This window comes from Chiloscyllium punctatum, chromosome 11, assembly GCF_047496795.1.
Source record: "Chiloscyllium punctatum isolate Juve2018m chromosome 11, sChiPun1.3, whole genome shotgun sequence".
Classification (NCBI taxonomy): Eukaryota; Metazoa; Chordata; class Chondrichthyes; order Orectolobiformes; family Hemiscylliidae; genus Chiloscyllium; species Chiloscyllium punctatum.
This window is the reverse complement of record NC_092749.1, coordinates 115,169,700-115,196,924: the sequence shown is the minus strand read 5'-3', so window position 1 is coordinate 115,196,924 and position 27,225 is coordinate 115,169,700. Positions and strand designations below refer to the sequence as shown.

Sequence of the window (27,225 nt, the reverse complement as noted above, 5' to 3'; positions counted from 1 at the left end):
TACTAGCTATCTAACCCATGAGCTGGGTCTTGTGATTAAGTTCGTAGTGTTCCTGTCTCTGAGCCAGAAGATCTGGGTTCAATCCCACTCCAGGACTTGATGGCTGAGGAAGGTGTGTTCATAACACTGTCAAACTGGCTGAGCAGCAACCCGTAGGTCCTTCCCACCATGACCAACGGTAGGGAGTTAAGGGGAGGGATTCCTGCTCTGCCATGTGATAGAAAGTGGAACCTCTCACATTACTATCCATAGCTCTCAGCTACGAAAGGCACTGCAAGGTATATGTTGCCACAGCAACTTGGACTCTTTGGGGACCTAGTTGGCTGAGTTGACTGGCAGCTGTTGTGAATCAGATTAATGCTAACAGCATGGGGTTTGATCCCCTTTCCCTAACCCTACTTTGCCCTACCCCTGGTGATTGCAGCACTGTGGGTTGGCCCTGCGCTTGGGCAGAGAACTCAAGAAGAAGATCCCAGATAAAAGAAAAGAGGATAATGTATAAAAAACTTTAAATCTCCATTGTTAGGGAAGCATATGGTAGCTGTACTGAATTGGCAAGTGTTCTGATATTACAATATAGTGACAGAATTAGCAGTACATTTAAAATTATAATTTTCAGTTTTTCTCCTGTACCCCTATAAAAAAAGGTTGTCAGCACAACATTATTAAAATACAAAAATTGTATCATCTACATGTCACATAAGAAATTGTGCTGTAACCTACCTAAGGAATTAATAGAGTTTGATAGCAAGAAGAAATACAATTTTGCTATTTCTGGTCAGCAATAATCAAACCATTTTCTGAGGATTAGCCATACAGCTAAGCTCACTGGACCAGCCACTCATGAAGGGCAGGGGTTCCCCTTATCAGGAAAATGCTTCTGGAGCCAGTTTCACTATGGGATAGATTGCTTTTATATTCCTGTCTGGGAAGCAACAAAGGATCCCAGTAATGCGATAATGCCAGAGTGCGCACGGTGTTAAGAACCCGCTCCATTTATGTATTGTCGTTAGCAAATAATCACGCTCATCCAAATTGTGATCTCACCACTTGTCTCAGGCCATTATAGCAGGGTTAAGGTTGAAAATCCTTTGCTGCATTTATGCAGTTAAACAGAGGCCTTCTCTATTTGCAGTCATAATATTATTGCTCTCAAACTCCTTGAATGAACGTCAAAAAAGGTGCTACAAAATGTAGAAAAACTTCTGATGCTGTCCACCTACCCAGACTTTTCAAAGCTTTCAACTCATAAGGTTAGTTATCTAAATCATTTTACTGTTCATTTCTTACATAGATTTTATCCCAATTGCTTGAATTTTCTCGACACAATAAATGTTCATTGTGCTTTCCACCTATCAGTCACAAGAAGGATTAGCATGATTGCATCTCCATAAACTACCAATTAGTCAAGTCCAAAAATGCATTAACATTCTCCAGTTTAAAAGTATAGGTTTAATTACTAAAAATGTGAAAAGTCATTATACCAAGACAACTTTGACAAAATATTACGCACAGTTTTAATCTTTATTTAAGTTCCTAAATGGCTAGAGTATTAAAATTGTTTTTTATTACACAATATGAGCAAATAAGTAATTCTACACCTGGCAACATTTGTATCCAAGGAACTAATCAAAAAAACACTCTGCCCTTGGATTGCTTCAGGTCAGTCATGCTGTTGTCCAACATCTAGCATTGGCAGAGCATCAATTTCTCCCAATTATATACTGGCAAGTTGAAGCCACCTTGACTCTGCCATCTCAGTTCATCTGCTGCTGAAACCCTCATTCTTGCTTTTGACTTACAGGCACAGAATCAGAGCTTCATAGAATAGAAAATGGCTCTTCGACCCATCGTGTCCATGATAGTCATCAGGCCATTACCTATCCTAATTCCATTCCAGCACTTGGCCTTATATGGTTTGGCTCTTCTAATGTTCATCAAAATATTTCTGAAATGTTGTGATGGTCCGTACTTCTAGCACCCTTTCAGGTGTGAGTTCTAGATACCCATTACCCCCAGATGACAAAATTCTTCCTTAAATCCCCTCTAAATCTCCTGCCCTTTACCTCAAATTTATGTCCCCAATTGTTCAGCCATCTACTAAAAGGAAAAGTTTATTCCTATCATTCTGTACATTTCAATCAGGTCCTGCTCAACCTTTATTGCTCTAAGGAGAACAATCTCAGCCTATCTAGTCTCTCTTCATCGCTCCAACACAGGCAACATCCAGGGAATCTCTTCTACACCAACTTTTGTGTAATTATATCCTTCCTATAGTGTGGTGACCAAAACTGCACACAATACTTCAGCTGGAGCTTAACTAACGTCATATGCAGCTTCTTCATAAACTCCTTGCTCTTGTATTTAGTACCTTGACTAATAAAGGTAAATATCCGATATGCCTCCTTCACCACTTTATCCACCCATCCTGTTGCCTTCAAGGACTTGATTCACTGGGCTTCCTAAAGCCCATCATTTATCATGTACTCCCTCATCTTGTTAGTCCTCCCAGAATACATCACCTCTCACTTTTCAGGATTAAAATTGATTTGCTATTGTTCAGCCCATCTGACCAGTCCATCTGTACTGTAGCTTAAAGCTTTCCCTCTCACTATTTACCACACAACCAATTTTTGTATCATTTGTAAACTTACTGATTAAACCTCCTGTATTCATGTCTAGATTGTTCAGGATTTTGAGATGATTTGATTTATTATTGTCACATGTTCTGAGATATACTGAAAAGTATAGTGTTGCGTGCTAACCAGACAAATCATAGCTTACATAAGTACATTAGGGTAATAGGACAGGATGCAGAATATAGTGTTAGAGCTACAGAGAAGATACAGAGAAAGATCAGCTCTAATATATGAGAGGTTCATTCATAAACCTGATTAAAATTCACACAATACCATGTTCTAGTTCAACAGGGTTTATTTGAAGTACAAGCTTTCAGAGCGCCACTCTTTCATTAGGTAACAAGTGGGGCAGGATCATAAGGCACAGAATTTAGAGCAGAAGATCACTGTCATACAATATATTGTTCAATATAATGTTTTAATTGGATGACACTGCGATCTTTTGCTATAAATTCTGTCTTATGTTCCTGCCCCACTAGTTACCTGATGAAGGAGCAGCGCTCTGAAAGCTTGTACTTCCAAATAAACCTGTTGGACTATAACCCGATGTTGTGCGATTTTTAACTTTGTCCACCCCAGACGAACACCAGCTCCTCCACATCATAAACCTGATAACAGTGGGGAAGAAGCTGTTCTTAAATTTGTTGGTACGTTTCAAACTTTTACATCTTCTGCCTGACGGAAGAGGGTGGAAGAGAGTACAACCAAGGTGGGAGGGCTCTTTGGTTACGCAGGCAGTTTTCCCAAGGCAGCAGGAAGTGTAGACAGAGTCAATGGAAGGTACACAAAAAGCGTCAAGGATCCAGCACTAAACCCTGTGATACACCACTGGACACAAGTCACAGAAACAATTTTCAACCATCACTCTTGTCTCTCCAAGTGAGATTAATTGCTACAGAACCTTTTTGTATTCCCTACCACTGATGTTAGACTTGATTACTTCAATCCATCATTGGCTGTGCCTTAGGTCGCCTGGTCCCTGTGCTCCCGAATTCCCTCCCAAACTTCCAACTGTTTTTCCACTTTAAGCTGTTCTTGAAACCCATGTTTTCTACTAATTCCCTTGTGGTATCAAGTTTTGATAACACCTGTGAAATGGCATTGAACATTAATGGACTTGTGTAAATTCAAGCTGCTAAGGCTGTTGATGATAACTAAAATGAAACAACATAACTGCTAATTTTTACAGAGGCCCAAGGAATTATGGCATATAGTACATACTTGTAGACTCCCTTTCTCTCATATCCCTGTGTTAGTAGTTACTCAAGAAAAAGAGCTTGGAAAATGAACTAGGTACTATACATCTCAACAAATACAAGCTGCTGTCCTGTGGTGAGTCAGTGTTTTGTGATTTCAAGGTGACTGCTCCCTTGGCAGTCTGAGACCACAGGAGGGATGTACTTTTGGAATACTGCATTCAATTCTTGTATCCCTGCTATAGGAAAGATATTGTGAATCTTGAAACTTCAGAAAAGACTTACAAGGATGTTACCAGGTTGGAGGGTTTGAGTTATAGAGAGAGGTTGAATAGACTGGGGCTATTTTCCCTGGAAAATCAGAGGCTGAAGGGTGACATTATCAAAGTTTATAAAATCATGAGGGGCATGGATAGGATGAATAGCTAAAGTCTTTTTTTCCCCCAGGATAGGGGTGTCCAAAACTAGAGGACATGAGTTTAAGGTGAGGGGGAAATACTTAAAAGGAACCTATGGAACAACTTTTTCACAAAGAAGGTGGTTTGAGTGTGGAATGAGCTGCCAACAAGATGGTGGAGGTGGATACAATTGTAACATTTAAAAGGCATCTGGATGGGTACATGAATGGGAAGGGTTGAGAGGATAATGGGCCAAAGGCTGGGGCCCGGAGTGGTGGTCTGGAGTGATCTCCCAACCTCATGATCCTCAAGATGAAGCCCAGCGCGGTCTGGAGCCAGAGCCCGGTGTGGATTGGAAGCTAGGTGTCAATGTGGAATGGGTTGGAAGACTGCTGTTCTGGACTTGTAATTCTACAATGCTTGACATTTTATTTCTCCATTTTCAAAGATCTTGTGATTAAAGAAGCTGGATCTGGGTACCTTTGTATCTAAGATGTTGCTGTTAGTAAGCGACATATAAACTTTTCACTGTACCAGTTGAGTATATGCAACAATAAAGCTAATTCATTCATTCAAATGGGACTAGATTAATTTAGGATATCTGGTTGGCATGGACAAGTTAACCCAAAGGATCAGTTTTCATGATGTATATCTCTATAGCTATGACTATCTTGTTGGTGAAGGAGAGATGGCACTGAAGGGTGGTGATTTTTGTTCCAGGTGTTGCTGTGCAGTGAAGGGGACTCAAGCCCGGCTACCAGGCCTACGGTAGCACACTTAACAAGACGGCTATAAAGCTGAACACTTTTTCTTTATTTTTCTGTGTTTTATCATGGTGCCCGAGAATGGTGATACTAATCAAAACTTTTCACTGTATTTTGTAATAAATAAATCAGATAAATAAATAAATAAATCAAATCAAATCAAATCTCCACAACAAAAGATTTGGAAAGCAATTTTAAAAAGATCTTATCTGAGACAATGGCCTCACAGGCACAACTAAATAGGATGTAATTTTACTGTCACCAACTGGGTGTTAACCTGGCAGGATAGAATGCCAGTCTGTTGTAAAACCAGCTTAATTTTCATCCTGGTGCAATTGTTCAGGTTCCATGGTAGACCAAGAATCAGGAATCTCACTCAAAAAAGAAAATGGGAAATTTCAGCTAATAAAATGATATTCCGGGATTACAAGAACACTTGTAATACATGTGTTTAACAAAACTCCAATTATTGAATGACAATTAAAATAACAATACAACTTTTTGAGTCCTCTGCCCAAAGACAGCTCCGACCCAGTGTGCCCTGTGCCACAACTTCCACCATGGGTGGGGCAAGTCACAAAATAATCTCAGCCAGGAAAAGGATTGAACTCCTGTTGTTGGCACGAATCTGATCCACAACCAAATGAGGCCGCAGGTACCCCAGGCTGGATTATAAATCAATCCAAAAGAATAAATTCTGCTTTTAATACAATTTCATTCTTGGTTCTTGCTTTCACAATAATAATGCCCAAGGAAACATTACTGGAGGTTGGAACCATCACTGTCGTAACATACACCATAGTGTCTCAGGGATGCACCTCAACTGCAAGAATCTGTTAATTAAGCAAATTTTGAAGAACACAGCAAGCCAGGCAGCATCAGGGAGGTGGAGAAGTCGACATTTCAGATGTAACCCTTATTCAATACTGGGGATAGGTGTAGGGTGCAGGTGGTGAAGTGGGGATTGGTGAAGACAGGCGGATGGTACAACCTGGTTGGTCAATAGGAGGAATGAGTGTGATGCTGGAAAAGCACAGTAGGTCAGGCAGCATCTGAGGAGCAGGAAAATCGACATTTCAAGCAAAATTCCTTCATCAGGAAGGGCTTTTGCCCGAAACATTGATTTTCCTGCTTCTCGGATGCTGCCTGACTTGCTGTGCTTTTCCAGCACCATGCTCTTGACTCTAATCTCCAGCATCTGTAGTGCTCACTTTCACCCAATGGGAGGAATGAATCCAGTTGGTGGCTGGGAGGAGTGGAAGGGAGGGGGAGGGGAATGGAAAGGGAGGTTATTCGAAATTGGAGAACTCAATGTTGAGTACTCCGGGTTGTAGGCTGCCTAGGTCAAAAATGACGTGTTTTTCTTCCACTTTGTGGTTTGGTTTGTTATGGCAATGGATGAGGTCAAGAATGGTCATGTTGGAAAGGGAGTAGGAAAGGAATTTAAATTGGCAGTGACTGGGAGGGGACAGACCTGTGGGCCCAGGTGAGTTGCTTGGTGAACCCAAGTTTACGTTTGGCCTCTCCGATGTAGAGAAGACTGCATCGGGAGCACCTAATACAATAAACTAGATTGGAAGAGAGGTAGTTGAATCTCTATCTCACCTGGAAGGATATTGGGGACCCTTGGTGGAGGTGAGGGGATTGGTGTACTGGCAGGTTTTGCATCTTTTCCAGTTGCAGGGGAAGGTACCTGGGGCTTTAGGGGTGGTTGGTGGGGAGAGTGGCACAAACCAATGACTGTTGAAGGGAATGGTCCTTGCAGAAGGCAGAGAGGGGTGGGTAGGGGAAGATATTCTTGAAGGTGGGGTCCACTGGTGTTGTTAGAAGTGTTTATGGATGATGCGTTGGATGAGACACTGGTGGGGTGGTAGATGAGGACAAAGGGGCCTCTGTCTTTATCGTGTTGGGAGTAGGGGGGTTTAGAGCAGTGGAGCGGGTAACGGAGGTGGTGTGGTGGAGGGCTGCCTAGATGACAGAGGGAGGAAAAGCACGTTGTTTGAAATAGGTGGACATACGGGATGCTTGGGAATGGAATGTCTCCTCATCCGAGCAGATATGGTGGAGACGGAGGAACTGGGAGAATGGGATGGAGTTCTTGCAGGATACCGAGTGGCAGGAGCTATAGTCCAGGTAGTTATGGGAGTCTGTGGGTTTGTAGTAAACACCCATCTGGAGATTGTCACCGGAGATGGAAGTGGAGAGGTCAAGAAAGAGAACAGAGGTGTCCGAGATGGACCAAGTGAATTTGAGAGTGAGATGGGGTGTGGGACACCCCCACTGAACGCAATAAAGGCAGAGTCCCTCTTGTCCTCACCTACCACCCCACCAGTCTCTGCATCCAATGCATCATCCTTAAACCCTCTCGCCAACTCCAACTAGACCCCAGCACCAAGAACATCTGCCCCTCCTCATCCCTCTCTGCCTTCCACAAGGACTATTCCCATCAACAATCCTTGGTTTGGGCCACTCTCCCCACTGACTGCAACTGGAAAAGATGCAAAACCTGCCGATCCACCACCCCCTCACCTCCATCCAGGGTTCCCAACAGTTCTTCCAAGTGAGACAGAGTTTCACCTAATTTTCTTTCAACCTAGGTTACTGCATCAGGAGCTCCCGATGTGGTCTTCTCTACATCAGGGAGAGCAAACATAAACTTAGGGAATGATTCACCGAGCATCTCAGCTGGACTCACAAGGGCCAACTAGACCTCACAGTCACTACCCATTTTAATTCCCCTTCCACTCCCTTCCTGACATGACCATCCTTGACCTCCTCCATTGCCAAAACGAACCAAACCACAAATTGGAGGAACACCTCATCTTCCACCTGGGCAGCCTACAGTCCGGAGGACTCAATATTGAGTTCTCCAATATCAAATGACCTCCCTTCCCATTCCCTGACTCTCTTCCTAGCTCCTTCCACTTCTCTCTGCTACCAACTGGATTCATTCTTCCCATTGACCAACCAGGTTGTACTGTCTCCCTGTCTTCTCCTATCCCCACCCTGCCCTCACCACATCCTTTATCTGCAGCTCCCCCTATACCCATCCCCAGTCCTGAGGAAAGGTTATACCCAAAACGTCAACCTCGCCACCTCCTGATGCTGCCTGGCTTGCTGTGTTCGTCCAGCCTCCTGCTTGTTAACTTTGGATTCCAGCATCTGCAGTTTTTTTTGTCTCTAATTAAGGGATTTTGATATATATATTGTCAATGGTGGAAGGAGGTTCTGCAGAAGGAATTTGAACAATTAACAGTCAAATTAAAAAGCAGAAGTTCCAAGGTGATAATCTCTGGATTACTACTTGAGCCATGGGCAAACAGGCATAGAGTAAATAAATATATTATTTACTGCAGAGGGCTGTGGAGACTGAGTAATTAAATATAATCAAGGCTGAGACAGACAAATTTCTAATTAGTAAGGAGATCGAGATTACTGGGAAAAGGCAGGAAAATAGATTTAAGGATTATCAAGTCACACCGATCTCAATGAATGATGGAGCAAACTCTATGGGTTGAATGACCTTCTTCTGTTCCTACATTTTGTGGTCTTATGATCTCTCAGTATTAATATAAACGTTTCTCAGCATTGCTTAAAGATGCACATTTATCTTTCTGCTACTTTAAGAAAATCCATTGAAAGTAAATGGATTTTATTTCTATCAAAATTGTTGACAAAAAAAACAAATTATGAGGGGAGCTGTCTATAATTCTAGTAGGTAGCTGTTGCTCCTGGTGCTGCTGCTGAGATTTGAAGACCTGTCAATTCTTGAATTGGCTCGCAGCTCTTAGAGGTAGGAGTTTTTTCTTTTAATGACTAATACTCCAATGGCAGCTTTTTAGTTGCCTAATTGTCTTTAAATCAGTGAAGGCATCCAAAAATCAGCATGACTGACCATCCTGCACCTGAACCTTCTGTTGGGGTGGCCTTTATTTCATATTTTTGAAAGAGTCTGCACATTCAAATCTTTGAACTTTTTGCATGGGTATTTTCCCCTCCTTCTGGTTGTCCATTGCTCCAGTCCGGACAGTCGTCAAATTGTTGCAGCAACCCTCACCAACCTTGCTTTAATATTCTAGATAACAGCTCACCTATGACCTTCCCCTCCCACAGTCTGCACAGCAGCGTCTAATCACCACAGCCATTTGGTTAAGCTAGAAAAAGTGACTAGTTTCCAGACACTGAATCCAAATGATAGTGGGTAATCTCACTTCACTTCCCTCACTGTGACACAGCTTATAAACAACCAGAAAAATGGCTCACCCCAAGAAATGGTACTCTGACAAGGTACTGGAAACAATAGCATTCTTGGGATTCTAGAGGCAAGAAAACTTCAACATCTTCAGATGGGATAAAAACTTCTTTTAAAAACTTTCAATCTAAGCCACTAAATAAAGCATTAATATTATCCAAGATCCATCAAATATGCAGCCATCTTCATTTGTGAAGTACCTAGAATGATTCAAGGGAATTTTCATAATTCAATAATACTTTGATGGAATCCATGAGCGGGAAAGTACAGGTCATACATGTGATTGTTAAATTCATCTCCTTTGCATCAAATCAGCAACTGCATCCAGAGGTCTGGCACCTGGAAGCGCTCCACATCTCCTGAAATGCCTCGCTACACACCCTGCACTGCAGTCATAGTGGACTGCCCACACCAAAATGTCAGCTGCAAGTACACAAGTTGGATCCTTTGTATAACATCCAGCTTGGAGTAGCCAGCGTCATTCCTCCACTTGCCCCTTATAACCCTGCACATTCTTCCTTTTCAGATAATAATCCAATACCTCTTGAATGTCCAGAGTGACCAGTTTACACCAATCAGGCAATCTATTCTAGATCCAAACTTCTGTGAAGGTATCTTCTTCTGACAATACCTTAAAATGGCCCTCTTGTTTTTGATCATCCAGCATTTTGGTGAAACATTTATCCCATCTAGCCTGTTCCAATTACCCACATTTTGAAAATCTCTCTCAATTCTCTTCCCAACCTTCTCTTCTCCAAGGTTCAACTTCTCCAATCTATGTAACTGAAGTGCCCCATCTTCCAAATCATCTCATGATTTTCTGTACCTTTTCTAATACCTTCAGAACTGGAAACAATATACCAGTTGAATCTGAACTAGTGTTTTATACAAGCTTAGCCACTCTATGTAGCTATTAATTACACTTTACCGATGAATGCACATATGCACCCAGGTCTGACTGCCCTTGCATTCCCTTTAGAATTGTGCCCTTTGTTTTATATTATCTCTTAATTTTCTTCCTACAAAAATTAATTTATCTATATTAACTTTCATCAGTCAGCTTTTTATGACATTCCAGCATTCTGCTCCTGATGTAGAGTAGATATTTTTAAATAGTTTTGCTCAGATATTTGTTGAAGCTGCATACTTTCATCATGCCTTGCTATATGCATTTGGTTTACCACAGTTGTTTTCACTCTTATCTCCTTTCTCATTCCCTTCTTTAACAATAAGGGAGATTGAGCAAATTTGAGGTTTAGACTGACACATGAATCAGTAGCTGCTTTCTCAACATTTTTATGCAGTTATTTTTAAATTCTAAATCACTCCATAAATAAACTGTTCCATGACAAAAATAGGCTTTAAGATGCCAAAGTTGGTCTGTTGTTTTTCTCACTACTGAAGATTAAGTCCTGCTTAGAGATTTTAATAGTTTTTTTTGCAGAAAGTTAATTTGTAAAAGAGGTCAAAGGATTTAAGACAACCAATATATGTTTTTAATAATGGTGTAGATTTTCAGGGTATAGCTGGACACAGCAGGGTCTGTCAATAGCTGATTTGTAAAAACCATTGTCCCCTCAGGAACCTCTCGTGTTATCCTAATTTTAATACTTTCAATAAGATTTTCACTTTTAAGGGCTGCTGACAGAGGATGAAGGGAGCATCTAGACAGTTCCAGCCGCTTAACAGTAAATGGCCTTGTGAAGCAAATGTTGTGTTTGTCTTCAAAAGGACTATGCACAGTTTCAAAGCAGAATTGAATCTTTTTGAAGGCCTTTTGTGATTGCCAGGAGACAGTGACCAGCACAATACTGTAGCATGCATCAGAATCTTGGGCATTAAAAGAACCACAAAACTCAAATAGGAGAAAGTGAGGACTGCAGATGCTGGAGATCAGAGCTGAAAAAATGTGTTGCTGGAAAAGCGCAGCAGGTCAGGCAGCATCCAAGGAGCAGGAGAATCGAACGTCGATTCTCCTGCTCCTTGGATGCTGCCTGACCTGCTGCGCTTTTCCAGCAACACATTTTTTTCAGCACAAAACTCAAATCCTATATTGTGTTCCATTGCACACAAGTTCCTTTCTTCTTTCTTCTCTTCCTTCTCTTAGCTCCTTGCCATTCATTCCTGGGATGTGGGTGTTGCTGGCCAGCCCACTTGTTGATCATCTCTAGTTGCTCTTGAGAAGATGGTGGTACAGTTCCTTTTTACTTTTACTTTTTTCATCTTCCCAACACCCTTTCCTGCCACTTCCCTTCCAAACTCCTTTGCCGGGGTTATACTCCTAGAATTGGGCCCAGTTATTCTAGCATTTTCCATCAATCTCTGTATGTACTTTTGAAGTTATACTTTACCTAACTCCAAGCTCAGAATACTTCCAGGTTTCATGTAATCTGCAAATTTTGAAGTTGTGCCTTGCAACAAAGGTCGAAGTCATTAATGTATAGGAAGAGCAAAGGTCTGAACAATGACCCTGGGAACTCTGTTATAAACATTCACCCACAGACAGAAAAGCTGCAGAGGCTGGAATCCAAAGGAGATAGGCAGGAGGCTGGAGGAACACAGCAAGCCAGGCAGCATCGGGAGGTGGAGAAATCGACATTTAGGGTACAACCCTTCTTCAGGACTGGTGGTGGGGATAGGGCGAGCTGCTGATCCCCATCCCCACTTCCATTCCTGAAGAAGGTTTGTACCCGAAACATCGACTTCTCACCTCCTGATGCTACCTGGCTTGCTGATTTCCTCCAGCCGCCTGTTCATAAATCTTCATTCAGTCAAAAACCTCCATTTACTACTACTCTATTTCCCGTTACCTCAGGTAGTCTTATAATCATGTTGCTGCTGTCTCTTTTATTTTATGATCTCTTACTTTACACACAGGTGTATTGTACAGCATTGATCAAATAGCAGTTGAAAATCCATGTCCATCACATCTGTCTAAGAGATGCCTCTAATTGACATCTGGTTGTGCTCAGATCTTTATTTTCCACCAACCTTTCTTGTCCATAGCGCTTACTAGTACGAGGTAGTAAAGGAATAACCACCAAAAAGTCAGAAATAGCACATACCTGAGTAACAAGAGGTAGTTTATTAGATAATATTAAGTTAATAGGTTAATTAGAGATTTCTAACTACAGTAACACTAAGAGGCATGGTTTTCTCCCAAGAGATAGCATCTAGGTCTATGTTACATGGGTATACACTGTACAGTGACTAACCATAAACTAGAACTAATTAGTGCCTCAAAGGGACAGTTATTTATATATCAGTAGGCAGAGCAATTCCAAAGCTTTGGAGTTGACCCTTTCAAGCCAACAACATTATATATCTCCCCCTAGCAATGTTTCCCCCCCCCCCACCTTGTTTAACACACAATACAATGGTTTAGCAAGTATATCACGTTTACCATTATCCCCTGACAGAATCACAGATGAGGTGCAGCAGAAGGCCATTCAGCCCACCATATCAGCACTGGTTCTCTAAGCATTTTAACTTAGTGCCAATCTTCTTCTTATTCCTTGTAACTATGCATATTGTTTATAAGTAAATCATCAATCTACTCTTGACCCAATCTCCAGACAGCACAGTCCTAACTACTTGTGTGAAAACACTGTTTACTCACCTCACATTTGCTTCTTTTGTAAAACACTTTAAAACTGTACTTTCTGGTTCTTGATCTGTTTATGAGCAGGCACAATTTCTCCCTATCTACCATTATTTACGAAGCCTAGAATATGCTTTAACAGCTTTTTCTACATGCCCCGCCACCTTTAATGGCTTCTGTGCACTCAGGTCTTTGTACTCTTGCATACCCTTGAGAATAGTATCTGTCATTATGTACTGTCTCTCCATGTTCTTTTCACCAAAAATAAATTTTAAATAATGACTCCTTTTGAAGATGTAGTTGGCAATAAAAATAAAAGTCATTTGGATCAAAATAGTGCTTGGTTTCACTGAATCTGACTTGTTTCTACCTTTCCCCTGCTTCTCAGCCCAGAATAATGTTTTATCATCTTCGCTTCGAGGACTTACCTTGAACATAACATTGACTGTTTCTTTCCTGGATATTGACAATGATCTCTTCCTTCCTCACTTTATTGAAACTCTTTTTACATATGTTTTCTCTGGTTTGGGCTGATTGAGGCTTATGGAAAACGTTGCTCTGCTGTTTGAGTTGTTGCACCAGAAATGACTGATAACTAACAACAAACTAGAGCTGACTAGCACTTCCCACAAAGACGAAGACAATCATTTATCTTTCAGTGGGCAGAGTTTCTCAGTTAACCCTCTCAAGCCAACTGCCTTATACAACATCAGCAACAGTGCGCTTATCTAAAATCTGTGTCAGCTCACCTAAAACCTCCACCATTAGTTGAACAGTATAAGCCCCTAACAGAACTATACTAAGTTTCCTTAATTAAGTTGTCCAAGTGACTATTAATTTTGTCCTGAATTATTATTTCTAGATGTTTTCCCACCAGTGATGCTAAATGAAAGCTAAGTTACCGATTTCTCTGCTTATGCAATGTGATAAAGCCAAGTTCAAATGAGGAAACAGCAAAGATTTTTCACATTGCTTTAAGGCAAATAATGCTGTGGCAGGACTCTTCCCCAGTGCTTTTGACCAATGCTCACTCAGTCTGATAGTGCATAGAGAATAAAATTAATGAGGTCAAAATAGATAAAATTCTCTAGAATAATAACACACACCTTAAGGTCGGAAGAGGATAGCTTTTCAATTCTTCTCTCAACATCTGGAGAATTCTGTTTCTTTGTAAATTGAACAAAGCAAAGTTTGCTGGACTCCAGAAAAGTTACGATCATAAAATTGTCTGCAAGTACAGCTAAACAAGCAAAAGAGAGTTAAACAATGAGATCTATTAGTTTTCTATACTTCAGCTTTTTAACAGTCTGACTCCTCCAAAATCTGATTCCCAATATTTGTTAAAAGTTTTATTGACTTTAGAAACTGACTGTCAGTTTCCTTGCAATTATAGCCATTATCCTTGCTGATACTTACATTAGCTGGTAGTGTTTAAAAGAAATACTGAAGGCAAGAATTAGTCATTGGCAGTTGTCAAAAATGGAGACCAGTGAAGAGGCAACTTATTTTAGTTCCACTTGTGATGAATGCAATGCAAGGAAAAACTAATCTTCTCCACTTCCCAGCAAATAATGACTTGATATCTATCATCATATTCACACTACTACAGTTTAGTGTACTGAACAACATCATGATTATTAATCAAGCTCCGGAAAAGAACATTTATTAGAGAAGCACCCTACAGAAACTTTACTCCACACCAACAACTAGAAAAATATTATCCACAACTAGATCTGCGCCATTGAGATTTGTATAGTGACACAGAACACATTTTGTTACATTTCATCAATTGTTGATTAAAGAATGGCACAAGATTCTTGTACTTGAGCCAGGTGCCATAGTGTTACACCATATAAAATCCTTTGCCAAAATCAGAGGTTAAAAAGCAAACATTTTGAAACATATAAGGCACAAAAATGCAAATGCAAGTAATGAGGACCTTCAATAACATGAAGATGCTAGAAAGGTTGGGATTGCTCTGCTTAAAGCAGCGTACTTTAAGGAAAAAGTCAATAGAACCATTCAAATTTGTGAGGGGTTTTGAAAGGCAAACAAAAAGGAACTTAACAACTGGAGCATCACAAGACACAGGTTTAAATTAATTGGGAAAAAAATCTGTTCTTATATTAGTCTTTTATATCTAAACAAAATAAGTTGCAGATATTGTAAAACAGTTCTTCAGAACTAACATTCTTTTTTTTCTTGCAAATTCTTCCAAAATAAAGGCACACTTTGTTTCAATGAACCAATGCTTTGAAAGTGCAATTGTACAAACATATTTAAATAGTTCATCAAACAAAAATCAAAATAGCCTTAGACATCTTAAAAAGGTTTCTCCAAAAGCAGTTCCTGTTAATCTCAATTTAAGTAGCTTTTTTTGCGTATCATATGTAATACAAGGAACTAAGTGCAAAAGTACACAAAAACTGGATTTAAAGACCTTAATGTTCCAGAATCTGCTTTTATTAATGTGGCTACAAGGAGTATTGTTGAAGAAAGGTGGAACCTTTTGAAATTATTTAATAGATGTTGAAAATAAGATCTGGAAGTTCTCTATACAAAAGTATATTCATAATTTACAACTGAAAGGTTGTAACTATGACAATGCATGTAGTTACTTGTTGCTTTTACAAGTCCCAAGTGAGACTAATTAGTAAATCTGTTGTCACATCATTTTTCAACTGTCACTGTTATTTTAGACATTTGATTTTCATGTGGATACAATTACCATCATAGATGGTGTCAGAGATGAATCTCCCCACTAAGGTCCTGTCGATCATGGCTTTCTCCAGATGTGGCCCAGATAGGCTTAATGACACCAGCACACCTGAACTGAAGAAAAACTGAAAGAGACAGGACATGATGCTAAGTATATTAGTTGAAAGCCGATGGTGAAAAATGCATTCTTTATCACCAAAGTTCAATTAAAGATTTTCAAAGTTAGACTAGCATTTCAAAGTTAGATTAGCAGTTCTTTTTATGCTATGATTTTAGGAACACAGAAGTAGTCCATTCAGCCCCTCAAGGTTGATCCACCATTCTAAATCATCAATCTCATTGCCACAGCCCCACAATATCCCCAAACCACTTGACATCATTAGTAACTATAAATCTATCAATCTCTGTCTTAACCCTGCTCAATGACTGAGCTGCCACAGCCTTCTAGGAGAATTCCAAAGATTCACTACTCTGAGTGAAGAAATTCCTGCTCATCTCATTCCTAAATGCTTAAGGAAACATTTTTTTTCTGTATCCCCATGTTTACCCACTTAAGACTTTTGTAATTTGCTATGAAGTCATGTTTTATTTCTCTAAACTCAACAGAATTTAAGCCCAGTCTTTGAAATCACTCCTCATATGACAATCCTATTATCCCAGGAATCAGCCTGGTAAACCTCCACTGTACTCCCCTAAATGTTCCCTTCCTTTGAGAAGGTGACCAGAACTGCTCTCAGTACTCCAGGTATGATCACACCAGTGCCCTGTGCAATTGAAATGGGACTTTTGCTCCTGTACTCAAATTCTCTTGAAATAAACTTAACATATTGTTTGCGTTCTGAATTCCTTGCTGTAGCTGCACATTAGCTTTCAGTAAGGACACCGACTTGCATTTGAAGACCAATGCTTTACAATCTCTCACCTTGAAGAAATACTCTGCATCTTTGTTCTCCTCCCAAAATGAATAACCTCATACTTATTCACATTATATTCTACCTGCCATGCTCTTACCCACTATTCTATATTCTATTTTCTCCATCTTTACCAATTTCTCGGTCCTCCTTTGTTGAATTCTAAAATTCCTCCAATTCTCAGGCTTACAACTTTTTTTGGCACATTTATAAGCCTCGTCTTTTGACCTACTCCTCTAAATTGTCTTGTTATTCATAGATCTCTCACTTTTCCTGTTGGGTATTTTTGTCTTAAAGAAAGTATTTTTTTGAAAAATACATACTAACTCTTTTAGAGATTTCCCATTGTCTACCAATTATCAAACTTTTAATATATTTTTCCAACTTGCTACAGTCAAATTGCTCCATTTAACTTAATTATTGCCCAAGTTCAGATTCAAACTGAAAATGTGGCGGAGGAATCCATATCTAGGGCAAAACAGAAATTATTGGAGAAACTCAGCAGGTCTGGCAGGATCTGTAGAGAGAAACGGTCAATTTCTATATTGATTCATTTTTTCAGTACCTGCAATTCTTTGTTTTATGTTCCAAATCTGGGCTTCATTCTTAAATTTTAAATATTGAAATAGACTAAAAGTGATTAAAATTTATTGGTCAAAGAATTACAGAAAGGAACACCACAGATAGAGGCATACCATCCTTCACACCTCAGCCAGATCTTTGATAGAGGAATCACATCAGCCTAATCTCCTGCTCTTTCCGCATACCTCTATAAAGTTTTATCCTGAAATATATTTTAAAGTCATTATTGAATTTATCCCCACCATCCTTTCAGGGAATGCATTCCAGATCAAAACAAATTGTTGAACAAAGAACTATTACCTTATGTCAGTTTACCTTCTGATGTACAACTCCAAGACTGCATATGTTGTCTCAGCCTTCACAATGGCATTATCCACATCCACCCTATATTTAGCTCCTTATGTCAAAGGAAGTAGAGCTGGTCACTTCTCATGCTGATAAATTCCTGCTTGCCTCAATTCATTGGGACCTTGCAGCACTGAAGAACACAATCTCACTGAAATTATTCTAACACTTGCACTGCTATTTAAATATAACTGTTTAAATTTTAATAAGCAAGATTTCTGTTCGTCCTTTCCCCAAAATCTTTCATTTTCAATTAAACAGCATTTTACAAATTCTCCATTCTCATAAAATTTTAAGTTTTTGCTCAGGTACATAATTCATTTCGTTAGTCTTCTTTCCTCTCAAACTTGTTTTATTTTTCTCAGTTATGCACGACTCTATGTGATACTATCATCCCTCTCCATTATATCCAGGACAAAGCAGCCACTTGATTGGCACTCACACACCACCATCAATATTCAGTTGCTCATCTACTGACACACAATGACAGCAGTGTGGACCACCTGCAAGATATATACAGCATCAACATACCCAGACTCCTTCAATAGCTATTCCCAAACCTACAAACTCTACCACCTAGAAGGAGAAGGGCAGCAGACACATAGGAACTCAACCATCTCAAAGCCATTCACTGTCCTGACTTGGAAATATATTGCTGTGCCTTCCTCGTTTCTGGGTAAAAATGTGCCATTTTCTTGGGAACAGTTCTAAAGAAGGGTCACTTGACCCAAAACGTTAACTCTGTTTTCTCTTCACCATCCTGAAGAAGGGTTAGACCTGAAACCTTGACTTCTCCACCTCCTGATGTTGCCTGGCTTGCTGTGTTCTGCCAGTTTCCCGCTTGTCTACTTTCTCTTCACAGATGCTGCCAGACCTGTTGAGTTTTTCCAGCATTTCTGATTTTGTTTCTAATTTCCAGCACCCACAGTTCTTTGGCTTTTTGCTAACATAGATTCCTGGGGAACTCCACCAGTAACCTTCCTTCAGCCTGAAAGATATCCTTTGAACATTACTCTCTGTTTCCTATCACTCAAGACAATTTTGTAACCATAGTGCTATTTACCAGTTTATTTGATGAACTATAACATTTCTCGCAAGTAGGTTTGTGCAGCACAGTATCAACCTCCTTCTCAAAGTCCATGTGGACCACATCAACAGCATTTCTCTCATCAACCTTTTATTATCTTTTCAAAAGACTCTAGCAAGTTAGTTTAAACCTGTGTTTCCCTCTAGAATTCCATGGTGGTTCTTCCTAACCAACAAATTGAAAACAATTTAACCTTCTGAAGCAAACAGCTGTATCAGTTCTTGTAGAGTCAGGAAATGGTTTTCGAATTAAAGTTCAATATAATTTATTGCAACATTAAAAAATATATTTGCATACCATTAACCTCTGTATCATGTATATAAATTATCTGGATAGTTTAAGTGAGATGAAGCAGAAGAGACATTGTCATCTATATTTCATGTCATGATATACAATACATTATTTGTAGCTGTAAAAGACAAGCCCTGAAAGGTTCAATTAAACTACCAAGCCAAGATTATCATTGAGGTGTATACCTGACCGAAGTTCTTGTCCTTCCATTTGCTCAGCACACAACGGCTACACTGCAGTAGCTCCTGAAGGACAAGAAACACACAGATGGCTATGTCAGATGCATGCATTGTCACCAATGGGTAAAGTGTTTCTGATTTCCAATCACAAGAGATTAGCCTACTTCAAAAACAAAGATGCAACTGTTTCAGAACATGCCACTGCACTAGAGGCTGGTTATGATCTCCATGTAGGCTGATCCTTTACAAAAATTAAAGCTGCTGAAAGATGAATGAAGGGGTATAATTGTTTACTGTCAATTTTGTAACTAGGAAGGTACCTCAAACTCCTTGAGGGTGTCTCGAAGTTTATCTGGGCGTCTATTCTTGGGTGTCCACAAGTATTCACGAGCTGACAAAGAAAAAGTGAACATAGTTTTTTGTTAATAAAGTGAGTATTCTATAACGCAATTTACTTAATTCATTCTATTATGGCAGCAATAGTGATCAATCTGAACTTGACAATGACAACCAGTACCTAAAGTCACAATAAAAAGTCAAGTTATCAAATGAAATTAGTGAATAAAAACAAAATCGGTACATACAAATCAGAAGCAGGAGCAGGCCATTCAGCCCCTTGAGGCTGCTCTGCCATTTGTTAAGATCATGGCTGTTTAGATGGTGGCTTCAAGAATACTTCCTTCTTACCCCCATACCCTTTTACCTCCTTGTCAATCAGAGATCTCTCTGCCTTAAAAATATTCAATGACCTGTCACCACCACTCTCTGGGGAACAGAGATCCACACATACACAATCTTCTGACAGGAAACTAATTCTTCTCATCTGCAACAAGTACGCCAATGGGAGTAACCATGGGACAGATTTAAATTAAATGGCAGAACAAACCCCAGCAAAATTAGGATTTGTTTGAAAACACAATGAATTGTGATCTGGAATCAACTAGCTAAAAGCTTAGAAACAGATGCAATAGCCATTTTCTAAAGTGAATGGATAAATACTTGAAGAGACAAATATTACGAGCAATGGAAAAAGCTGGACAGTGAGACTAAAAGCTGACAGAGGAGCAATAGCTGAATGGCCTCCTTCTGTTCTCTACAATCCTATGAATCAATGCCAAAGCAATCTAGAAATTAATAAAGTGCTATGCAGCTGGAAAATTAGTTTTAGATGTAATGCACAAGACAGACTTCAGGGGGCAAACAATACACTTTTATTTGGAATTGGAAACTTAAGAACTATCTACTTGTATTCAAAATTAAGGTAAGACTACAAATTTAGTGAATGCATGGTCTTGAGAGCGTGTGCCTCAAAGGTGCCTCACACCTATATTGCAGTATCCTGCCAGTCAGTACATGCTGCGTATGATGAAAAGGCTTGTGGCAAAACCAAGCTGAAACAGATTGAGACCTAATTTGTTTCTTAACAATGAGTTTCAGGCAACAGTTGAGTCCAGACACAAATTCCCAACACCTTTTGGTAACAGTTTTTGCTGAATTCTTTATTGGAATTGTTAGTGACATTCATCATGAATTAAGGAATATAATTTTGATATACTTATATATTAAATTTTGTTAATTGGAATGAGTGAAAGTAGTCATGGACTACTTAAAACTATTAAATAGAATTCAATTTTATTTATTATTGTTAGTCATTTTATTATAAAAATGTTTGCTTCTCTTTTTTGAAAGAAGTTATTAAAATTGACAAATCATGTACCCATAGATTCTTTGGTTTTACTTTACTCAGGAAGATATTCAGAAAAAAATGGGCTTAATAAAGACATGGCTTGTGTACTTAGTATGATCACTGACATACATGATTTACAGTAATAATCTGTTACCGAGGAGAACAGGAAGACTATACAGCTAGCATTCAGTGCATTTTTGTCAGCACTTTGCTTTATTGTAAGAAGCTGCTGAGCCTATTGGAGACAAGCCATGATAACTATGCAGAGGAACCGGATTCATAATTACCAGAAATGGTGAAAACATATTTACTTCAATTATTAAGATCTTAAATAACATTCTGTCATACTACTACATTACTTACCCTCTGTCATATGCTGCTTCGCTTCCAGGTAACAGCAGTCTGTTGGTGACACTTAAGGGATTCAAAACGAGAAAAATGAAATAACATACAACAGTGCAAGTTAACACTAAACCTTTGCAGCTAAAATAGGGACTGATGTTATAATGTTATATTACTATGAATCTCAAACACCGTATAGAAGCAGAGACTGCCCGTCACCAGCAATGTAGGGTCAGTATCATAATCAACAAGAAGGAAGTGAAATTTGACATTGAGAATGTATTATTTGGCTAGTAATGAGGTGATTGCTTGTTAAACACCAACTAATTCACGACTGCACATTTTGCATTGCACCAAAGTTGAATTTTATTCCCAAAAGGATTTTAACACAGACCTCTATTTTAATAGTCTTAAATGGAAGGACGTTAAATGTAGCAAATAGTCTTCCAGGGTTAATAAATTTTGAGTCACTCAGTAAATGGCATAAAGACTCTATTTCTCTGTATTCATATCAGTTGGATTTTGATGCCCTCTGCTGGAATTTTGGTGCATACATATGGAATTTAGTATTTCACTATTTTTAGATAATTTACATTTTTATCACAGTTACTGATATATAAATGACAGTATAGACCTACCTGCGTCTCTCTTATCATAATATTGATAGGTGCCAATATCTGTATCTGTTGTACAGTTTGAGAAAGAAAATAAATAAAATTTAAAGACCTGTCAAAGTTTTTTGGAATTAAATATTATTTTGATATTATAAAGATCAAACATCCCAGATGATTTTATTTGCATGTAATAAAAGTAATACATAACTTTTAAAATCAGCTTCCAAACACAGGTACATTCACAGGAAATGACAGCTTTTTAATGTGAACTGTTTGAAACTCCAATATAAGCCAAAATTTGAACATTCACTACTCATGTGAACTTTGCAATCACTTAAATACATTCTTAAGTAAGTTCTTCGACAGGGCTAACTTCAAACAACTGGTATGTAGAGACCAGAGCCATAAAGACTCCAGGACACAGACTTGTTCAAACAACTAAGAGTGCTTCAATTAACATCACATCCACATTTTTTTTCAAAATGTCATTTTGAGAAGTTATACAAATTTGACTGATGCAACTGTTCCTTAGTGTGGTATTTTCTCATTTTTAAAGCTTTTCATAGTTTTCTTTTTCTGTCTTCACTGTTCCAAGGAAGCTGAAATAAAATCCATTTGAAATTCTAGGTCAATAACAAAATAAATGTTCTGCACTACTAGAATCATAGAATGAGAGAATCCCTACAGTGTGGAAGCAGGTCATTTGGCCCATAGGTTCCACACCAACCTTGCAAAGAGCATACCACCCAGACCCAACCCCCCACTCTATCCCTGTAGCCCTGCATTTACCATGGCTAATCCACCTAGCCTGCACATCCCTGGACACTATGGCCAATTTAGAAACAAAACAGAAGTTGCTGGAAAAGCTCAGCAGGTCTAGCAGCATCCGTGCAGAGAAATCAAAGTTAAACATTTCAGGTCCAGGTGACCTTTCAATTTAGCATGGCCAATCCACCTAATCTGCACATCTTTGGACTGTGGAAGGAAACACACACAGACATGGGAAGAATGTACAAAAACCACACAGACAGTCACCCAAGGGTGGAATTGACTCAGATCCCTGATGCTGTGAGGCAGCAGTGCTAACTGCTGAGCTAAGTGGCAACTTTCTCAAGTGGATGATATCTTAAACAAATCTTGGTGAGCTTTATTGATTAGAAAATCCTAGCTTTGCTTTTTAGTTGTGCTAACTAACTGATCTCACCAAGTGAAAGGATTGTTTCACAGCTGGTATCAGTACTCTCAGTGAAAATAAAAAAAATCTACCATTGTTCCCACTCCTAATTACTATCGAAGTGTTATGGATCAGACTAAATCGCCTCAAAGTACATTAAGAAGTTAGCCGAGACACCAACTTTGTTTTATTTTTAAAGATATTGTATTTCGGATGCAATTCGACTGGTCAAACTACTGGGATTGAAGCAAAACACACTTGATTCTTATACTTTACTTAAAATACAAACAAAAGAAAGAATAACAAAACTCTCTTGGAAAACTTAACAGAATAACAGATTATTTAACTAGTAAACAGCAACTATTCCAATAAAGTAACATCTCATTAAACACACCCTTGGCAAAGGCAAATGCAGTAATTCAGACTGTCTCACATGCAATTCTCGTAGCAGAGAGGACTCCAGCTTTTAACTGTAAAGGAGAGAAGAATAACAGCTTCAAGACCCTAGCAATTGCTGAAAGCTAAAACTTCTGATTCTGTGGGAGCTTGACCCCACTTACTCATGCCTCTTCTGTCTGGAAAAACAAAGTTAGCCATATTGCTAGGCTCAGAGCAGACACCTTGGCTCCAAGTTTATAATACTTGCTTTCACAAGTAAAATGTGTTTGTTTGGTTTGGACATTGAAACATACTCTATTGAGAGTCAGTGACTTATGTGAGATTTCCACATAGAGAGAGAGAGAGAGAAAGAATTGGGGAGTATATTAGCAAATTGAAAAATATTTGATATTTCTATATATTGAATGTGAATGCAGATTCTATATGGTGTCAACAACCCAGAAAAAATGATATAAGTTGATCAAAGCTTCACACTTTCTTTTAAATGCAACAGTAAAGCTTTTAATTAAAATGGTGTTACCTAGAGTCATACAGCATGGAAACAGATCCTTTGACCCAGCTCATCCATGTTGACCAAGTTTCCTAAACTGAACTAGTCCCATCTGCCTACGTTGGGCCCAAACCTCTCTAAACCTTTCCTTTCCATGTACCTGTCCAAGTGTCTTTTAAATGTTGTAATTATACTCACCCCTACCACTTCCTCTGGCAGCTCATTCCATATACACATCACCGTCTGTGTGAAAAAGTTGCCCTTCAAGTCACTTTTAAAGCTTCCCCTCTCATCTTAAACTAATGCCTTCTAGTTTTGGACTCCTTGCCCCTGGGGAAAAGACCTTTGCTATTCGCCTTATTCATGGTCCTCATGATTTTATAAACTTCTATAAGGTTACCCCTCAGTCTGCTATACTCTGGGGAAAAAGCCCCAGTCTATCCAGCCTCTCGTTATAACTCAAAGTGTGCAGTTTTGGTAACATTCCTGTATATCTTTCTTGCACTCTTTCCAGTTTAATAACATTCTTCCTATAGCAGGGTGAACAGAATTGTATGCAGTACTCCAATTGTGGCATTACCGATGTCCTATACTGCTGGAACATGACGTCCCAACTCTTGCTCTGACCGATGAAGCCAAGTACCTAAGTGTCTACTTCACCATCCTGGCTACCTGTGACGCCACTTTCAAGGAATTATGAACTTGTACCCAAAGGTTCCTCAATCCAACAACTTTCCCCAGTGCCCGACCATTAACCGTGTAAGTTCCGCTTTGATTTGTCTTGCCAAAATGCAACACCTCTCATTTATCTAAATTAAACTCTGTCTTCCATTCGTTGGCCCACTAGCCCAACTGATCAAGATCCCTTTGTATTCTTACATAACTTTCTTCACCGTCCACTAAACCAACATTTTTGGTGTAATCTGCAAAATTACTAACCATGCCTCCTATATTTTCATGCAAATCATTTATATAAATGACAAACAACAGTGGACCCAGCACTGATCCTTGTGGCACATTGCTAGTCTCAGGCCTCCAGTCTGAATAACAACTCGCTGTATCTAAGCTCATATTACACTTGTAGTAAAGAAGACAATACTGTTCACCAGTTGAGTGGCCATATGCGTAATGCTCTAATAGCTCAATAACTTAAATCAACATTTAGATTTTTTATTGTAAAAATTGCAAAAACACAGACGCAAACTGCATTAAGAGGTGCAATTTCTAACTGCATTTCTACTACAGCACTTTATTATAATTTGGTTTTTAAAATATTTCAGTATAAAATATACCAGTGTACTTAAATATAAATTCAATTTAAATGAACACATAATAGATAATGCATTATGTTAATAGCAATGCAAAACTATTATCACATAACGCTTCTTATATATGTATGAATGGTAATTTTTGTTGTATTTCAATGGAAGGGAGAAAATTATTTTAACTAAAAAACAGTTACAAAATCTAGGAAAGACTTCAATTACCCTTGACTTGTAAGGTATTCTTCATAGACCACAGGTGCAGCTCAGTCAGGCAGACAGACATCTGATGGCAGCTGGAGCTCAGCTCTGTCAAAGAAACAACACCATGTGTGAAAATTAATTAGCTTCCATTAAGCATAAAATTAAACTTCTCTGCAAGTAGAATTGCAAAATGGTCCCTCATGAACTATATTTTAAGATGAAAATGTGTCAACAATGCATTAGCTTAAAAAGAGCAGAAAAGGAACAGCAGTTTATTCTGCCCACCCCACAGGACTTGCTATTATGAGCTAGGTCTACAAGGAAACCCCAGAAGGCAGCACTGTTTGAGAAACCCATTAACCAATGGCTCAAATCCCACATACTGTCTTTATAATTATTTGCATTTGGGAGAGACTGAAAGTTTATTGATTTCACACTTTTAATTGACAGTGTGGCTACCTGCAAGAAACCGTTCTTTAAGTTTGACTCTGACATGTTTTCTTAAATATTGGGAATAAGTCCGGAGGAAAGACTAATGAAAAATGAAACTTCAGATATTTACTATAACCCAACTTTGTGTGTCACTTGTGGCACAGTGTAGTGGTAGAAGCAGTTTTCTAACATAATAGCAAACAGGTGTGTTTTCAATCCTTCAGCCACTTAGTTGCGCCACTATGAAACAAAAGTACTAGCTAGTGCCAGTTGGGCTGTGTGACCTGTTTTAAACCTGTACTTTCCATGTAATTCTACATAATAAAAGTTAGTCAATACAATAGGAGATTTGTGGTGCTTTTTTGGAAATAACACCACAGAAACCTTTTTTTTGCCCACTACTTAACATCCTTTGGTTAATCCATTTGCTAGAATTCCTTGGAGTGCTTTTTATCGCACTTCCAAATCCATTTAAAACAAATGAGTTAGCAACCATACAAATATAGCACAGGCCCCTAGACATGTCAGTTTCACAAAAATTGTTTGCATTTAGTGGAATAAATCCAGACTTAGAATTGGAACACTTCCTTAAAAAAAAATCACAAAGGATGCTATACCATAGCATAAAATCACACATGTAAAATCTTCACGGTAAGCTAGATAGTATAGATTACAACTCAAAGTTCCAAGCTATAAATTTCCATGAACATGGTTTACATTAGTACCCTTTTTTGCAACAGGGTAACAAAGGTTACATACAGTCTACATAAAATAAACATGTTTTCTAACTCACAGAATACATTGGGTTGAAACTTTGAAAAGGAGACCAAATTTGCCTCACAATTGCAGACTGGAGAGATTCTTGCACTATGATTCCAACTTGACATCCTCTTCCAAGCAAGAAAGACTTTGATGTCAAGTTATTCTTTTAATCAGTAAACAGAGATCTAGGATGATAGCCTTTTAGAACACTTAAGAAGATCAGGTCAATATCCCCATATCGTTTTAAAATTAACTTTTCAGAACTCTTTAATTTTATTTAAACCTTTTCTCCCCTTGATACAATCAATGACTTTCAAGTTTAATAATAGCTGAAAGGAAAGATGTTATCAAGATTTGATTGCAATGATTTTTGCTGTATTTATGAAATGGGGAAGTAACTGAGAAAAGGAAACATAACAGATTATGCTGCCATGACCTTTTCAATATTTTTAGGCCATTCTCCCCTTGTGTAAAGAACAGATGTTACTTCAGCCATAGCTGCAGAAAATGTCATTACTGCCTCTCACCATATTTTGTGACGGGTTGACCTGAAGCGGGATTGATGTGTCAATAGTCTTTTTTTTAGTTGTAACCACAATCCAGAGCCAAACCCTTTGACAATACACAGCCTACAAAAATACTGACAGGTCTTTAGGACAAATGAATATTTCCTCAGCTGAAGAGAAACAGCTGAGAAAATCAGCCCTACAATTCAAAACTACAACCAGCTTGTCTTGAGAAGAGGAATGGACATAATGTCACCTTTTTTCTGTAAAATCATCACAGGATATTTGCAAGAACAAAGTTACAAACAAGACAATTTGCCTGTCCCAGTAGAAAATCCTGTAATAATATGCACACAAGACATAGGTCACAACACTCATCAAAGTAGGCAT

The 27,225-nt window shown here is 38.8% G+C and overlaps 1 protein-coding gene across 5 annotated transcripts in view; it reads right to left on the bottom strand.

Moving 5' to 3' along the window:
- wdpcp (WD repeat containing planar cell polarity effector) overlaps nucleotides 1-27,225 on the bottom strand; it is a 143,061-nt gene that overhangs the window by 74,472 nt on the left and 41,364 nt on the right. For 4 of the 5 annotated variants that reach the window (XM_072581588.1, XM_072581585.1, XM_072581586.1 and 1 more), the window contains 7 exons: nucleotides 25,157-25,240; nucleotides 21,631-21,675; nucleotides 21,014-21,064; nucleotides 19,284-19,354; nucleotides 18,970-19,029; nucleotides 15,579-15,693; nucleotides 13,957-14,090 (listed from right to left, as the gene is read on the bottom strand). In XM_072581588.1, the coding sequence (XP_072437689.1) occupies nucleotides 13,957-14,090; nucleotides 15,579-15,693; nucleotides 18,970-19,029; nucleotides 19,284-19,354; nucleotides 21,014-21,064; nucleotides 21,631-21,675; nucleotides 25,157-25,217 (537 nt within the window). In that variant the 5' untranslated portion in view covers nucleotides 25,218-25,240. Of the gene's footprint in view, nucleotides 1-13,956; nucleotides 14,091-15,578; nucleotides 15,694-17,376; nucleotides 17,445-18,969; nucleotides 19,030-19,283; nucleotides 19,355-21,013; nucleotides 21,065-21,630; nucleotides 21,676-25,156; nucleotides 25,241-27,225 lie in introns of those variants that run through there. The other variant, XM_072581589.1, reaches the window with a different exon arrangement.